Below are 17,695 nucleotides of genomic sequence, written 5' to 3' on the forward strand. Positions count from 1 at the left end.
CACCCAAATGCATTTCTGTTGAGTTACCCAGAACATACAACAGAACTGGTGATTTTATGCTAACTACTAAAAACAGATGCAACAACATATGATGGACTGATAGAACTTGGTGGTACCGGATGCTGAAGCTTGATATTCAAGTAGGTCAACTCCCTCCCTCTTCCCTGCCAAATTTGAAACAGCAGAATGGCTTATAAGGTCTGGCATATAGCTTCTTATAGAAGCTCTAAAGTTCAATTTGGGTATCATCATCCTCCATGTCAACGCCAATTGCTCAGTCTCAGAACAGTTAGGGACACTTAGGCTGAAGAGGTGAATTTTTCAGGCAGTTAAAACAAGAACTATATATGAAATGAGCAATTCCATAAACCTCCTGGAGTTGTTGTTGTTGGGTTTTTTTTTTTTTTTTTTTTTTTTGCTTTGTTGGTTGTTTTTAGTTTTTTGGTTTGTTTTTTGTTTGTGTGTGTGTGTGTGGGGGGGGTTTGTTGTTGTTGTTTGTTTGGTTGGTTTTTTTCCAGGATGCCAAAAGCAGGCCCACATGAGCTGATCTTCGTACAGATGATGAATTTGCCTGCAGGAAATGTTGGCAAGGTTAGATACTAGTCCCAAACAGGTCTGAACATCTTACACATGCCCGGTAGCTTTAGTTCAAAATAGCTGCTCCTGTAAGCGAAGTTTTCCCAAAACACATTGTCTCACCTGCCTGCTGATACAACTTCATTGGGATATTGAACATTCTCAGATGAAGTTTGAAGATGATGCACATCTTGTTCAGTTCTTCTGAGGCCAGCTATTGCCCTATCTAGCTAAATAACAATATGAAAGTGGGCAGTGCTGGAAGGAGTGGACCTAGTGTAGGAGTCAGGATGTCTTGAATGCTTATCCCCCTCCTGCTCTCAGGAGCATTACAGGAACTTCTTAATCTTGATGCTGTCAAAAACATGCAACACCTTGTCCAAGATAGCAAGTAAAAAATATTGTATATTAAAAGTATGAGCTAATACCTGACCATAAATCACAGTTTTTAGCACTTGAAAGATCGTTGACCCATCTTTTTCTGTTTAAATGAAAACAAAGTTCTCTCTACTATTCACCTGACAAGGTGGATGCATTGCACATATTTTTTAACTTGTCCTTTAAGGAAATCCTCAATATTTCAGAAATGCAAATGGAGGTAGAAAAGGAGCCAGTGTGTCTGCCTATTCTCTACACCACATACTTACACCCCATCAGACCTCTTTTAGATGAGACAAGCCAAAAGGGAAAAAGTTCAGTCACAACTCATCAGAGTGACAGCCCCATCTTCCTATGGGCAGAGGTTAGACTTTGCTTTCTTTTGCATGGGTAACCTGCTCTATGTGTCTATTGGAGATGAAAGAACTGAATTACACACTAGAACTACTTGGGAATGCCACTAATATCCTACACTACTCATCTTTTTTTATAAAAACAGAAGTACTTTAATTAAAATATTGAAGCATCTAGTAATACAAGCTATTAATTTAAATGTTAGCCAAACACACAACTGGATTGGTGATACAATTTCTTGACAACAGAAGACTACAATTACTACATACTAGCTAAAGCTTCAATGATTTTTCACAAGCAGATGGAAGAACATGTATTTTATTCTTGTGGTTATTAAAGTAATCCAAATGCAGAGATTTGAGAAAACTGTGGATTTGCTCCATTTTAGTCCTTTTTCTATTCCTAATAGTCTCTTCACTTCCTTTTAAATGTGTCTTTAGATCTGTGTAACAGAAAAGAACAAAAAGGAAGTAGCATTTTCAACTTGTGTAAAGGTTCATGCTTGTGTCATAATCAAGTGAAAAACACACATAGAACAGATGAGATGTGTTTGAGATGGTGGCCTAAAGAAGTAATAAGTGGAGAGAGAAAAAAAAAAAAAAAAGCCTACACAGAAAAGCAGCGTTGAAACTGTAATTCAGCCCAAGATATACTGAAAACTGAGTGCACTAAAATGTTTATCTTAGCATTGAAAATCTGGCAGAGATACTGAAATATGCACAAATAAGAGCTACAGCAAAAAGCTGCCAAATGTTATGCTTAAGATTTGCTTGCTTTCATTTGCCCAATCCAATGAATTCATTTGGATAACTCTGAATAAGTATTTCAATGAACATCGCATTTGAAAACCATCAAAACATTTTTCCAGCTTTTCAAGCTTTCACAAGTCTTTTCCATCAACAGGATGAATAAACTGCCACTGCAGCTATCTTGTAGAAACTAGTGACATATTATTCTACAAGAAGATCCTCCTTTGATTATTTTTCCTCCTATTACTGATGGTAAATCCTCCTCACCCCCAAGGGAGGTAGACTGGAATAAGAAATGGATGTGAAGAGGGTGTGGCACAGAAACGGGACAGCGCTTTGTAGCCATCCATTTCAACTCAGTTTGATGGTAACTCACAGGGATCAACTTGGAGTTAGGACCTAGAAAGAACAGTGTTTTTTCATTTCAATGCACAGTCTGATTGAAGCATGTACAGAAACTAGGTTAATTCCCAGAACTGAAAGTCAGTGGCAGCTCATAAGGCCACAATGGGCAGCAGCTGATCTGTGGGATGTGCCTGCAGAACTACTTCAGTGGAGTGGTGAATAATGGTTAACTGATAATGGTTCCTGTCCCAATAATGAGTTGGAATATTTAGCTCTGTAAGGTAATGGCAGTTGAGCAAGAAAGAAACAAGATCAAAGTTTCTGTGGGTAGTGAGGCAAACAGGAATGTAGTAATCAAAACCCCAATAACTCCAAGTGAACTGCTACATTTTATCCACGGGTAAGTAACAGAAACCCATAAACTAGCCTTCTCACAAGATAACAGAATGAAATTTCAAGTCTTCTGTTTAACTTTTTATATCTGGGTGGCAGCAGCCAGTCTTTCTTCCTCCTTCCACAATTCCAGACTGTGGAACCATAACTAGACAAATCAGCAAGTTGGAAAAATTGCTAAATGTGCTACTATTTAGGCACTTGGCAACCCCTCTTTTGCCTTCTCATTCCGTTATGGTCTTCTCACATCAGAAAGTGAGAACACATGGCCCTTGCAAAAGTATCTACTGCTAAAAGATCTTTAGGATGAGGAAAATTGAACGGTGTTAAGTTTGCCCATACTAAGACATCTAAGTGCGCATTTTCAGTAGATTCTGCGTTACCAAATCTTTTCCTTCAAAAGACATGCTTGTCCTTCAGACAGATGTCTTCTCTGCACTTCACACGGGTAAGTGTCTCCTGTAAGCAGCTCAAAGCTTTGTTGCTTCTGGCCAACTTCATTCCTAAATGATTAAAATGGCTGTGCGAAATAAATCTGAGCTGCAGATGGAGCAGAAGACAAACTACTTAAAGGATCCTTCCCTACATGAGTGAGCACCAAGTTTTTTATTTTCAGAACTACTGAGAAGAAGAACACACAAACCCCTTTTTTAAATTTATTTTTAGAAAAACACAATGTTGATAGGTCTTAAGAAGTACATTTTAGGCTCACAAAAGCTGAAAAAGGATTCAAGAGTCTTGGTCTTGGTTAGCTAAAAGCTAGTTTGATCTCCTCCTGCCATTTTATCCCTAACAAACACTGACTTATTTTTATTTACTCTTTGCTTGGCATGGATATATGTTTATTCACGTAGGCAAGCAGTACATTCCTTTTCTTTGTATTTACATAAATCAAATGTTTATGCTGGAATCACTTTTGCACTCTCCAACACACTTAAAGGTTTTAGCACTTTTATACTAAAAGCAGACTTGGGGCAAAAAGAGACATACAAATCAATTCCAGAAGAAAACACTAAAATTTGTGTAAAGCTTTGTTGCAAGCTAAGAAACATGTACAAGAAATTCTTAAATGAATTATCCTTGGCATACATTCATATTTGAATGTACAGATAATATTTACAGGATTAATATCCAAATTCATTAATTTCTAAGTTCTAAGATGTTCCATGAAAGGTCATCTTCCTGTAGAACTTTGTCAGGTGGCTGAAGCCCATTAATAAGACACATATGGTAAAATTGCATGAAAATTTAAAGCAATTAGAATGAAAGCCAACAAAACTGCTCAGACCATTCCTTCCTGACAGAACTTGTTATTATTCCAGATTAAGTCCTTTAGCTGATATGAGTTGTAGTTTCTCGTGTTTCCACAGATCCTTGAAACATTCTTGTTGCTTTCAAGAGCCACAGCACAGGTCACAAGTGCTTTCAGAGGAGGATGCAACCATAGGTGATCATCCTAGGGGAATCCTTCACAGGTCCAAAAGCCCATCTAACATGTTTGCTATTTCTACTGTTCAGTGCATGCCTGTGGAGTGAGGTTGGTTTGTTCTGATCAGTCTTGCTGTAGTTTGGAACTGTGGTACGGCATCTGTCCCTTACACATGTATAATAAGCCTTCTGAATTCAACACTATTTTCTCTTAAGCTTTTGGCTACAAAAGCCTGAACATGTTAATCCCCACTCCCAAGTACTTCATCCACAACTGTTTAGACAATGCCAAACATCAATGCCACCAGAAATACTAAGTCCAATTATGTTTCTGATCTGCAAAACAGGCTTTTCCACAACTGACCAGCTCAGTACTTGCTAAGCAGGAAGAGCCAGAAAGGATGAAGGCTCGGTGTGCATAACCTTTGGGTTTTCTCAATCTGTACCAGACAGATGTAATGAAAAAAATCTAAAAACAAAACAGAATTTTTATCATCTGAATGCTCAAGAATCTCTTCCCCGGCAGCTGGCCCAGGCAGCTACACAGATTGGATCAGCAGCACCCACAACCAGATCCACCATCCATACACAGCAAGCCATTTGCTTTCAGGTGCCCACAACACACACCCAGTCGTTTGGTTGGTCCACTCACTGAGTACAGGTTATTTTAAAAAAAAATGTTTGTATTGCCTGACAGCAATAACATAACAAAATCCATAATTGCATATTGGTTTTGGAGAGGTAAGGAAAAGTTAAACACATTGAATGCACTTGAGACACACCCATTTGTCAGAGGAGTAAAGGAAAAAATGTAAAGGCACAACATACTGCTACACTCCTGTCATTAAGGCCATGTATTGGTGTGCAACAATGCTTCACAGGGCTAACCATACAGAAGTACTCAGGTCTAAGTCACAGTCCCAGAGGTGTTTCAAACAAGAGCTGTTTTCTCATGAAACTTCGGGCTCTGCTGTTTATATTATGGGTTTTTTAGTTTCCTTTTTTTTTTTTTTTTTTCTTTTTTTTTTTTTTTTTCTTTTCTTTTCTTTTCTTTTTTTTTCAGAACGCAGGCTGTTTATCCAGTTCAAAGATCTGGTCTTCACCACTCTATCTTTAATTTAGTTCTCCAGAAGTGTGCGCTGAACTGAAAAGTGAAAAACAATTCAAGATTAGTGCACTAAGTAAGGGTACAATGTAAGTTATACATTACTATGTAACAGTTAACATAGTCAACAACTTTAAGTAGATATTTGACACTGTGTGATAAATTGCCTTTGGTAGAGGACTTTGAATGATACTACTTGCTTCCCTAATGCACAGCTGAACTGAAGATAGCTGAGTCTCTTCAGTCCTTACAGACAGTCACAAGGAAATGTTTTGTACTTGAGAGTTTTATATATTTAACAGCCTAAAATGTTTTTAAAGTAGAAAATGAACTAGACTGAAGTTTATAACAAACTGATGCAATATCTGAGAGAAATAAGGTGTATTTACTTAATTATAAAAATCCCATGAAATAGTTCTGCAGGTTTAAGACTCACAGAAGAATATACTGCAAATATATACCACTTTGAGATTTTAATACACAGTACTTCAAAACCAATGAACTTCAGCATGAGCTTATAGTGCTTCTTCCTTTCTTGACCAGTCACAGGGGCTAGAAGGCCAAGTTTTCACCTATATCATTTCCTCCAGTTCTATCCATGGATTCCTAGAGCTTATCACCTGCTCCATCAGCCATATCCCCTACACAACCATACATAGAAGGCTGAGGTTCTCAGTGTTTGTTGCTTTAAAAGAGATCCTTCCACAGCTCTCACCTTTGTAGAAAGATTAATTACGTGATGGTTCTTTCATACAAGAATCATTCCCTGTTCACAACAGAGAATGTTTTAATTACAACATGCCAGTGAATTCAGTCCTCTTTGCCTCCAGTGTAGTTTCACCTCTGTCCAAATACCATAAATTTTTAATATACATTCTTGCAGTGTTCTGTATCAGTTTATAATTAGAAAACATTTCATATTCTAATCAGAAAAAATATATACTAATAAACTTCCAACTGCAGTTATCCATCACACTGACGGAGCAGGTTTGCGTTTTCACAATTGCCTCTAATGATACTTTTGCAGAAAAAATTCAATTCTTCACTTTCTCTAAGCTCCTACATTTCAACGCATTCCAAAGGCAATAAACCAATCTGTTTAGTAAAAAACTAGAGAGAAGTGGCCATATTGTCAGAACTGAGTGCTTGATTCACTTCTAAGTTTGTTGCCTTGGTAAAATCATAGAAACACAGAATTCATTTATGTTGGAAAAGACCTTTTAGATCATCCATTTTAACTCTTACCCTAGGACTGCCAAATCCACCACTAAACCATGTCCCTATGTGCCATATCTATGTATCTTTTAAATACTTCCACAGATGATAACTCCTTTGCTTTCCTGAGGAGCTTCTGAGCAGCCTGTTCCAAAGCTTGACAACTCTCTACATGAAGAAATTTTTCCAAATATCCAATCTAAACCTCCTCTGGCAAAGTTTGAGGCCATTTCCTCTTGTCCTATTGCTTGTTACCTAGGAGAAGTGACTGACACACACCTGGCTACAACCTCCTTTCAGGTGGCTGTAGAGAAAGAAAAGATGATCCCTGAGCTTTCTTTTCTCCAGGCTAAACATCTGCAACTCTCCCAGTAACTCCTCATAACACATGTGCTCCAGACCTTTCCCTAGATCCACTGCCCTTCTCTGGACATGCTGCAGCACCTCAGTGTTTTTCTTGAAGTGAGGGGCCCAGAACTGGACACAGCACTCGAGATGTGACCTCACCAGAGCCAAGTACAAGGAGATAACCACAGCCCTGGTCCTGCTGGCCACACTGTTGCTGATACAGACCAGGATGACATTGGCCTTCTTGGCTACTGAGGCAGACTGTTAGCTCATATTCCACCAAAATTGTTTTTTTTTTTTTTTAACAAGTTCTTTTGGTTTGTTTTTTAACAAAAAAACACAATTCATTTTCTCCAGTATTTTAGATGTCAATAAAGTGCATTTAATATGGTCTCCACCAAAGAATCTCTCTAGATTCTTGTCTTACCAGGTGGCTCAGATTGCGCTCCCCTATGGCTATCCATATTCACATTCTCTTCATCTGCTGGGAAAAAAACAGATATTTAGCATTCAAATTCTCTTATATTTGAGATTCTTGATAAATAATCTGAGAGAAGAAAAGCAATGAAGAAAATGGGCTACTGATACTAGTTTAGTTTCCCTTTTTTGTCTGCAAATAATTTTAATATGCATGGAAGAGATGTTATTTGGTTTCCAAAACTCCCAAATTACAAAACAGGGGTCCCTCGCTGAATGACTGGTCTATCCCTACACTAAACAGTCATAAAGACAGAAACAGACAAAAACAAAGCTTCTGCCCCTCCTATCACGCACAGTACTCCCAAAGTTCTCTGATCCAAGTTATGTCTTATTTAGGTGGAAAGGAAGCAAGCAATAGATGACTGCAGAAGAATCATTTGGGGGTGAACATTGGGGTAAGTTGTCATAAAACTAGTAAATAGACAAGTATGTCGTGAAGACACAAAGGCAAAATTTACAAAATTAGAAACTACAAAGTATTTTTCATCATGAAAAAGCCTCTAATCCCCAACCTCCACTTGATTCTCCTTAGAAAGTATTCTTTGCAGTCTCTCCTGCTTAATTTTTAGCAAGAAGGGCTTTTATTTTAAGAAATGTACAGCTTTAACTCCTCCTAATTTTGAAACTCTAATTTTTGGGCAAGGAATTCCTCAGTCTTAGACGACTAGTAGGAACATACTAGGAACATAGGAACATACATGTTACTCCCTGTGAACATAAATTCACTAGTTTATTACAACTACCTTATGCATATGATCAATTTGTAGTCCACATATAAATACAAAAATGCCTCTCTTTAAGCAGTAGGAAACAAAACTAATCTGGAATTCTTACCGCTTTGCTTGAAACAGAGTTTCTTCTTCTGGTAAGCAATGAAACTAGATACTGCCCCAATTGCAGTAGCAGCCACAGCACTCACAATTCCAGCTATTGCTCCTGGAGAAGCTGAAAAAAACATTTGTATACATTTTTCAGAACTGAAAGCCACAACAAAGTATTGTCTCAAAGTTAACCATGTGAACACTTCCAAAAACCATCAAACTGAAATTACATGAAATTATAATAATCAACTCTGTGCATAATGAAAAGCGAATCCTCTCATTTTATAACCATTGATTTCTTAGCAATGCCCATTGTTAAGGAACTTAAGCATGCTTGTTTTAAGTTCCACTAATTTAAAAAAAGCAACCCTTTCATAGCCATATGTATGCATGCAGTCACTGCACCAGCATCTATGAGACCTTAACACTTAGGAATCATTTGTAACATAGAAATGTTAAAGGACTATGGAAGCGAGCTTAAAAGTAAGAATTCCAGATTGCACAAAAGCTTTTTAATTGTAACCCACTGTCAGTAGTGACCATTCTAGCAGAAGATTAGTAATCAGAAACCCCGAGAAAACAAACTTCATACATCCATACACCATCATACACACAAATTCATGCATTTACCTTCCTCCTCCTGGCCACCTTTTGGAGTTGGGCCCTTTCGTTCTGTAAAAAAAATGAATGGAGAGTTTACATTTTATATGCTTAAAGAACACTCATACCATAACTGACAAATTATGTAAAATTACTAACTATTTATTATATTCATACAGTGTTAAACTGCCACTGAAACTTTCTGTTTTCAAAGCATGGCTCAGAGCAGTGCCAACTCAGGCCTTGAGTGCTCAGCACTTCTACAAAATGAGCACATAGCATTTGTGGAATCTGGCTTAATAAGCCTGTGCACCACCACAGAGAACTGATAGCATTTCAGAGTAACATTCAGCTGTATTTCCACAGAACCAACAATCTTTTCCTAAAATTCCACCCTCCTCTACTAAATACCTTTGCAAATCTCTTCACAAACAAGCCACGAGTTCTATAAACACTAACTCTATTTGTCACTGTGCAATTTGCACCACTGAGGCAGGAACCTGTGCAGATGAAACCACCACAGATGCTTCCACAAGATGTTTCTTGCCCCTTCCAGTTTTCAAGTACTGCCCCAAAGGAACGTTGGAAGGGGAAAGCTACCCAAAAAAGTGGCATCAGTAACCCCTACCCAGGACAACTCTCCAGGGAACTCAGTAACCATTAGCAAATCCCAAACCCCATCAAGATCCTTAAACTAACTCTGATATGGAAATAGTAAAATTGCAGTAACACACCTATTAGACATAGTAAATTACCAAAAAAAGTTTGGCAAGCTCTGAAATGGTTTTATACTGCACAGAATATAGAATGCTATGGTGGTGAAGGGACCTTAGTGATCACTGAGCTTCAAACCCTCTGCCAGAGGCAGGGATGCCTTTCACTAAACCAGGTTGCTCAGAGCTCCATCCAACCTGGTCTTGAACACTTCCAGGGATGGAGCATCCAAAGATTCTCATCTCCTCACCTCTCACCTGCCCCACCACCACCACCACCACAGGAAAGAAGTGAAGACTAAGGATCACTTGGAAATGTAAAGATCAGTTCATGCTGTGGGACAAAGGAAATCTTTGAGAACACAAGATGGACCCTCTTCCGGCCCACTCCCAGACTTCCTAACTACAAGAACTAAAAGAAACTGAGAGACAGAAGAAACAGAAGGAGAAACAGAAGACCAAAGATAGCATTTGGATGACCTTAAAAACTCTATTCATGGTGAATTTTGAAGTAAGTACTGCATTAAAATTTCAGTTTTAGAAGCCATCTTTCTTAGTGTAACAGTAAAAATCACTGAAAATTTTTGCTCTAGACCAGTTTTACCCCTTAAATATTTGGGGGTTTTTTTGGCAGAGACAGAACATGCAACTTTTGAACTCAAAAGTATGCTCTTAAGTTTTAGAAACTAGAACCAAATGCATTACAAAGTAGAACATGTCTAACCACCTTGTGAGCAAGCTTTAATCAAAAGCTCAGGTAGTCATAGAAACAAAATGAAGCACAACCTCCTATCTTACCATTGCTGCCACTGCCATCACTTCCTCCTTTTGGGAAATTGCCATCCAATAGATCTGAATCATCAAATGTGTCTACAAAATAATAGAAATAACATTACCATGTTTCAAGTTCAGTGAATAAGACACACCAAGGCATATAATAACATGGAAATTTTCTCCAGACCATTCAACAGAATTTGTGGTGGTTTTAGGCTCACCACCAGAGTCACAACATTTAACCTTTCAAAAGCTCTCACAATGTCAAGTCCCTTCAGCTCAGCACTACACAGTTTAGCAGCAGCTCTCCTTTCTCTGGACTTCCTGAATAACTGAGAGAAGTCAGTGTCCAAGAGCAGGCAGTACTGCACAAATCAGGTTAAGCAAGCAAGAAGCCCTATAAGCTGCTTAACTCAAATAGCCTAAATCTCACAGTCCTGCAAAAGCAAAGAAAGAACATAGACAGAAAATGACAATTTACTTTCAAGGCTGCAACTGTGAATGATTCCTCAGGGTTGGGTCTCTAAGCCACAAACAGTCCAAATGTAATTCCTTTCTCTGATTGATTGCAGGACATTGAAGTAGCCCCTCTCCATTTCCACTGAACCCTACCTCATGGAACCTTCTCCTCCTCTCTGATGCCAAACGAATATTTAGTTTACACAAAGCAAATGTGTTTCAGGCAGAAAACCTTAAAGTACTGCATCAGAGGATGTTTTAGTTGGGTGCCAAAAGCACTGTACTGAGGCATGCAGGACTCAAATTCAAGTATCTGCTGCAAATCAGACAGGTGAAAGAACAAGAACTGAGGCTTCCATTCCAGGGCTCTTTACCACCATGTTTGTGAATAATGGCATCATCACACTGCATCCCTCTGAATCTGTTTTGTTCTGGGTTAGGCAAAGACAGAGAGGACCTCTAAAGCTGAACAGGCAGGGAATGATATGTATTTTAAACCTATCTTTCAAACACAAATAATTGTATTTCTTAATAGGGCCTTTAAATTAAAAAAAAAAGCAACCCTTTAACTTGGAGCTTTACCTTTAATTTAGATCCTTTAAGAATAAAGATCATAGGCAGTTGCTACTTACTTTTGAGCATGACTAGAAGGGATTCAGTTTGTAAAGAAAAAGAACTCACCACTACGTGGGTGCTTCACCACAGGCAGACAAGAACAGCATTGCCCCAAGCATACACACACACTGTCTCATCCTGCCTCTTCCCCACATCATCCTGTTTTTAAATAAAAATGACTCAACAGGTTTGTTATGGAATTTCAAGACTGGTGAAAAGCTTATTTGCAAGACAACTTTTTCTCAATCTTCAGTGTTTGATGTATGCCACACCTGACATACATAGGAGGCAGTTAACAAGGATCAATTATTATAAGTGTAATTGAGACAGTAAAAGCAGGAATTTGTGGTAGAAGCCTTACCAGAGCCTTTAGGTTGATCTCGCTTGGGATTGTCTAATCACAGAAGAGAGATTTAGGGGGAAAAAAAAAAGAGAGAAAATGTTAAGATAAAACCAGACTATAGTACAGTAATGTTCAAAGAGACTAGGAGAGATTAACAAATACTCTTTTACTGCTCAGAAATTCCTGTTAGATCAGTCTTACCAGTGTCTCTAGGATTGGCAGGAGGATGTGGCTTGGGATCATCTGTAGACAAATAAGAGTTAGAATAAATTGAGCAAAATTACTAGTGTGAAGAAACCAAAAGCAGAGCATGTAGTGACCTTGAAAGATGATCCGACCTAAAATATTGTATCAAAACTTCCCCATATAATTTTCCTTTAATTACCTAATGCTGTATTTCTTTGGTTGTTTTAGAGAAACACTGTGTTTAATGCCACTAAGAGTTTTTCTGCTACATTAACCAGCATGTCAGATCCTTACTAGGAACATATACAGAAAAAGTCTCATGCAGCATTTTAGTTTGCAAATCTGATTTCAAAGGCTGAGCTTCTTTAAATTTTTCTACTAGGCACAGATTATTTGGCTTTTCTCTTTTAAAATTACCAGGCTTTAACCAAATATAAAGCTTGGTACCTTACTTGAAAAACAAAGTACACAGAATAGAACTAGACATACAGTCCCTGCAGTGACACTTCATTTGGATTGCCACAAAATAGGAAAATAAGAAATCTTAGAAATTATCTCTGTACAGTTTTGTCTCAGCCTTCACAGCCTTGGAAAGAGTACTTTCCTTCAAATTATTTATAACAGATTAATGTTTCCTTGTGCTACTAAAAATACTACCTGAAACGGGACCGGAATTAACATTTACTGCCATAAGTAATAGCTAATGGAGTTAGTGCCATCTAGTGAAAAAACAGCAATGAAACAAGTAGAAGCTGGCTAAGAAATTACTGAAATTCCTACAGTTTTGGTGATCCAGAACCTTAAGATTAACAAACATAACTAGACTGCAATTATTTTTATTGACAGTCTGCTATCCTAATCAACTCAGTGCCATATTATACTTAGGTCATAAAGGATGGATAGACATTGCAACAGGTACGTTGAGCGGTATCCAGGAAAATATGATACTTACCAGGCTCAAGAGCATGGAACAAGTCAAAATCATCTACAAAGAAAAAAGGGAAGTTTTAAATGTAATGCAAAAACTGAAGTAGTCTTAGACTATTTTTAAACAAAACAGACCTCACAATGTTTTCTCCACAAATGAAAGACATGCTCACTCATCAGTGACTCACAGAAAAGGCCCACAAAGCTACCAGGCATTACCTGCCAAGTGACTTGCTGCTTTTGGAGATGATGGGACCTGTCAAGGGCCAAATGAAGGTGAGCAAGCTCCAAACATGAAAGCCAATGAAAGGGATACTCACAGGGTCTTTAAGCTTGTGAAATCCCAAAATACATTTCTGAGAGCAGATTCCAAAACAAAGAAACCCTTTTGCTCTTAGGGAACCGCTTTTTTTTTATATAAATATCAAAACCCTGTGTGCCACTAAATTGAAAAACTCAGGATCTCAAATTGGTATGTACAGTACACTTGATTTTACAGTAAAAGGCATTACAAGCCAATTAGACCTCACCTTGATCTGATGATGGTGTCTTCTGAGTTGCAGGAGGCTTCTTTGTACTTCCTGTCAGGTATAGTTAGGGAGAAAAAACTTAAATACTATTTAACACACTTTTCAGAAGCTACATGAAGGACAAACAACAAACGTAAGTACAAAACTATAAAACAAAATGCACAAGATCAAATCTATACAGCAAGACAATTTTGCCTCAAAGAGAAATGTTTAAGTCTTCAAAAGACAAATTTGAGTTCTATGTGGTCAACATCTTGACAAACACATGGCTGAATTGCTCCACTGAGGTTTAAACAAACCATATGTAGCAAATTTGTCATGCAGTAATACCTAAAAATAAGTCAAAAGAGCAGCCACAACTTTCCTGCCTACCTTGAAACAGTGCATCTCCTAAGGAGAAGTCATCTTGGCCTGTAGAAGATAAAAGAAACAGTAGGAATACAGCTTTTTTCTTACTCAAACCCAACATTTAATAAAGTCATAAACAAGTCTGTGATCCATCTTGAGGTAAATTTTCTGCTTCCCGAGTCAATCTAGAGAAATATTTTTAGTCAGGGTTGAAGACAGGCATTCTTCTCTATTTCTCCAGGTCACTATCCATATGTCTTTCCAGAAAAAAAAGGAACCACATTAAAATTGGCTCTATAGAAATGACCTGAAGGTTTAGAACATACACTCCTGCAGCCAATAACACATTTTTTTCTTGCCACTGTACTGCATGCTTTCTTAGTGCCATCCACAGGATATTCTTTCCCACCCTTCTTTCTACTGAACCACAAAATAAGCTGGGGGACAGCTCCAATGCATGAGAATATAAAAGATTCAAGTCTGAAGAAGAGCCTTGGAGCACAAGGGCCATTATGAAAGTTATGTAATGGAGTTAATATATTGGCACTAAAAATTAATTTTCATGTGTTTATAAGACTTTCCTTCCCTCTAACTAGGGTTAGCAGGATGAAGGTGGTTAAGATATTAGCACAGCACATACGATCTTGAGCAGTCTTTTTAACTTCCCAAAACACAGTTAAATGCAGCTGGCACCACTATGGAGGTCTCCATCCCAGGCAGATTAGATTCTATTTTCAGTCCTTAGGGAAAGAACACTGTCTCTTGCTGTGTTAAATCACTTGCTAGAGCTACTGCTGCTTACCCAGCCAACTGCAAACTCACCAACTCAATATATACATGAAACAAATTGGTTTTACAGCACAAATGTAATGGTGCAATTTCAGCAGTAGAAGCTTGTAAAGTAAGTGGATAGCTACAACAACTGCTTGGGATATTTCTAATTTTTCATCATCCCTACTTTCACTGAAGTATGGAATAAGAAAAAGGCCTGAAAGTAGACACCAGCTATTCAAGAAAAAGACATTCAAATATACTGCTTCAGCCTCATAGAAGCTGGAAGACTTTTTCTCCCTACTGTGTATCAAGCCAGCCAGAGCAAAAGTTCTTTGCAGACAGAAACTACCTTAATTCAGAAGATACCCGCATAAAGCATTTACGTGTCTGGCTTTTCCTCTAAGAATGAAACAACCAAAGAGGCATCAGAACCAGCTACTGCAAAGTCTGAAGAGAGGAATAAAAACAAACATCAAAATCTCTTGGGTTTTTCTTCAACCGAGATTCAGGTGGTTGAGAGTCTTTTGCCCTCTGAGAGGCCTGAGCCAGATGCAAGAATGAAACAGAGTCTTCAAAGTCTTGTTTTTCAAGGTTTCTCGTGTTGTTCATTATTTCTTATCTTAGAATGTTCTCTGTGCTCAGCCAAGGTCTGTGCAGCAGCACGGGCAACAGGCGACTCTGCCCATGGTGGGATGTCATAGTCTTCTTACACAGATAACTACGTATCTCTTTTTTTACAGTTACAAGCCAATACCTATCACCTATACTAAACAGGTCATCTCTACTCTGACCCAATCTCCTTGAACTACTTTGTGCCACTGTCACACCACAAGATGAATGTCAAGGGAGAGGAAGAAAAACCCAGGGCACTGCCCTAAATCCTCCACCTTGTCCCCATTTACCTCCATTCTAAGAACTCAAAAACTACAAAATTTTCCACCCGGTGATAAACTACACTACTGTCTGTCAACCCCTTGTGACTTGTAATTCCTCTCTCAATGTTGGAGGTTTTTCCCACAGACTAAAGTCAAAGACTGTGTCCTCCTAGACTCTATGCCAGGGTCTACAACCCCCCTGAAAAGATCCCAGACCCCCCTGTACAGGTCCCAGACCTCTCTGCCAAGGTCTGTGGCCTTCCAGGGCACCCAAAGGGATGCCCTGGACTCCAACAAAAATCAAAGCATAAGCAGAATGCACCTTTCACGTATGTGACAGATCAAGTTAAGACAAGTCATGAGTCTACTACCAGGAATCATAGTAGATGACAGTGATGACATCTTTCAGTGTAACTGAGGTCAAAAACTGAAATCCATTTTTCTTCTCAGATAACTGCACTAATAAAGCCCTTTTTTGTTCCCAGAAAAAAAGGAGAGCAAGATATCATGGTTGGGTTTTTTTGTGGCGGTTGGTTTGTTTTTGTTTTTGTTTTGTTTGTTTTTAATGGGGAAGCATTTGGAATGGAATAAAAAAAAAAGTGTGGACTCTGGCCAACTGAACTGCTACAGCAGAAACTGCAATCTGAAGTCTAAGAAGTGATTCCCATACCATAACATTTGAACTGAAAACCACCTTTCTCCCAGCCAAGTAAGGAGACAGGCCTGCCTGGTCTGTGACAAGCACTTTCACGGAAACAGAGGTGACTGATGGCTTTATTGTGCTGCACAAGAAAAGCATATTTAAAATTTCATGGATAAAATAAGTAGGTACAGATCTTGAATAGAAAGCAAGAAGGTATACTTCTTGGTGTTGCTTATTTCAGGTGGAGACCACAAGCTCTGTTAGATCACAAGAAACTACTTCACAGAATGCAAAATATTTGCAGCTCACTTATCTGAAGTCTACACCAACTTGCAATACAATTTTATAAACCTCTGTAAAATTAGCAGGTGCTAAGACAAATGCCAGTTGCTTCTGAAGTTACTCTTTTGAAGAAACCTCCATATCAACAGGCAAAGAAAGGTCAAAGAAATTTTAACAGGAATTTGCATAGTTGCTCCTCAAACCTGAATTCTGAATTCTAGCTGTTTTCTCAAATACATACATTTCTCAGGCTGCAGTCCTCTGGTCAGAATTTGTTAGTCTAAGTCCAAGAGGGCAGGCAGAGGAATCTGTTGAAGATGCACACTCCTCAAAACACTCTACCTGAGTAGCACCCAGAGGAGGGACCATCACAAACTGATAACACCATCTGACTCAAACTCAAAGGTATATCACTAACACAATGAACGTTACACTGATTGTGTATTTTTCAAGAGCCCTGTTTCTTTTCAGGCAGATGGGAAAAAAAAGCACATACAATCAAATTTATGCTTTGGTGCAGCTGAAATTTTATCTGGAGCAGAAAAGAGGCTATATGAAGAGTTTCCCACTGCCAGCAGGAAATTTAGTCCAGAAACTCAGAATGGCTTCAGCTGCAGCGGTTTCCCTCAAGAGGAGGAAACCTTTGTAAAAGGGTGTGTTTTCAGTGATATTGCTATTTTAAGGGAATTTGCATATGAGCTTCACAGGGAAATAATTTAGGATGAGACTGCTGACTTCCAAGGTCACATCAAAAAATGCTTTGACAGAGGAATAAACAAATTTGAGAGTCAATAAAGAAAAAAAAGCATTGACTTGAATTATTATTCTGAAACCAAAATTCTGCTTTCCAAGCAAGCAGCAAGATATCAGGCTCCTCATCTACATTACTTTTCTGAGATAAAGTAGGAAAAAATGTCAAAACTAAGCTTATAGAACTCATTACAATAATCTGCACCCTGAAGTGCTGGAAGTTAGCTTTCCCAGCAAAGAAAGGTGTTTCTCTGCTGCTCATGACAAACCTTCCTAAGTCTTTGAGGCAGTTGCTTTTATAAATGTACTCACACCAGTTCTGGTATGGGTGGGTCCAACTAAGGCAGAACTTCAGTGATTTAGTCTAAAAGGAGAAAAGCTCAGTATGATTCAGCCAGTTCCAGGAAAAAAGTAATTAGAAAACAAGAGATAAAGCTAAAGAACTAGAACAAAAGTACTATCAGGGTCCAAGAAGGAAAAATCAGTGAGAATATGCTGCACTCCCTACAGATATAAGGAACACCCAGAGCAACTAAGCTTACGAACATTTTCTTAGTCTAAACACAGATATTTACAAATAAAGCAGATATTGTATTGCATATAAAGAACAATACAGCAGGTATTTCTAGCTCCTAGGGGCATTAGCAGATTCAAGAATACTTCAAAAGTGATTACATTATTTTC

General features: G+C 38.3%; 1 protein-coding gene across 1 annotated transcript in view; it reads right to left on the bottom strand.

Moving 5' to 3' along the window:
- Positions 1 to 3,437: 3,437 nt before the first annotated feature.
- Positions 3,438 to 17,695, bottom strand: part of CD99 (CD99 molecule (Xg blood group)) — a 28,952-nt gene continuing 14,694 nt past the window's right edge. The window contains exons 2-11 of the mRNA XM_066176467.1: positions 13,712 to 13,750; positions 13,340 to 13,390; positions 12,835 to 12,867; positions 11,898 to 11,939; positions 11,715 to 11,747; positions 10,304 to 10,375; positions 8,823 to 8,864; positions 8,206 to 8,316; positions 7,319 to 7,372; positions 3,438 to 5,367 (exon numbers count right to left, since the gene is read on the bottom strand). Coding sequence (XP_066032564.1) covers positions 5,342 to 5,367; positions 7,319 to 7,372; positions 8,206 to 8,316; positions 8,823 to 8,864; positions 10,304 to 10,375; positions 11,715 to 11,747; positions 11,898 to 11,939; positions 12,835 to 12,867; positions 13,340 to 13,390; positions 13,712 to 13,750 — 503 coding nt within the window. The 3' untranslated portion in view covers positions 3,438 to 5,341. The remainder of the gene's footprint in view (positions 5,368 to 7,318; positions 7,373 to 8,205; positions 8,317 to 8,822; positions 8,865 to 10,303; positions 10,376 to 11,714; positions 11,748 to 11,897; positions 11,940 to 12,834; positions 12,868 to 13,339; positions 13,391 to 13,711; positions 13,751 to 17,695) is intronic.

The sequence above is a fragment of the Chamaea fasciata genome, unplaced genomic scaffold (genome assembly GCF_029207755.1).
Source record: "Chamaea fasciata isolate MVZ Bird 193981 ecotype frontalis unplaced genomic scaffold, bChaFas1.0.hap1 SCAF_2, whole genome shotgun sequence".
NCBI lineage: Eukaryota > Metazoa > Chordata > Aves > Passeriformes > Sylviidae > Chamaea > Chamaea fasciata.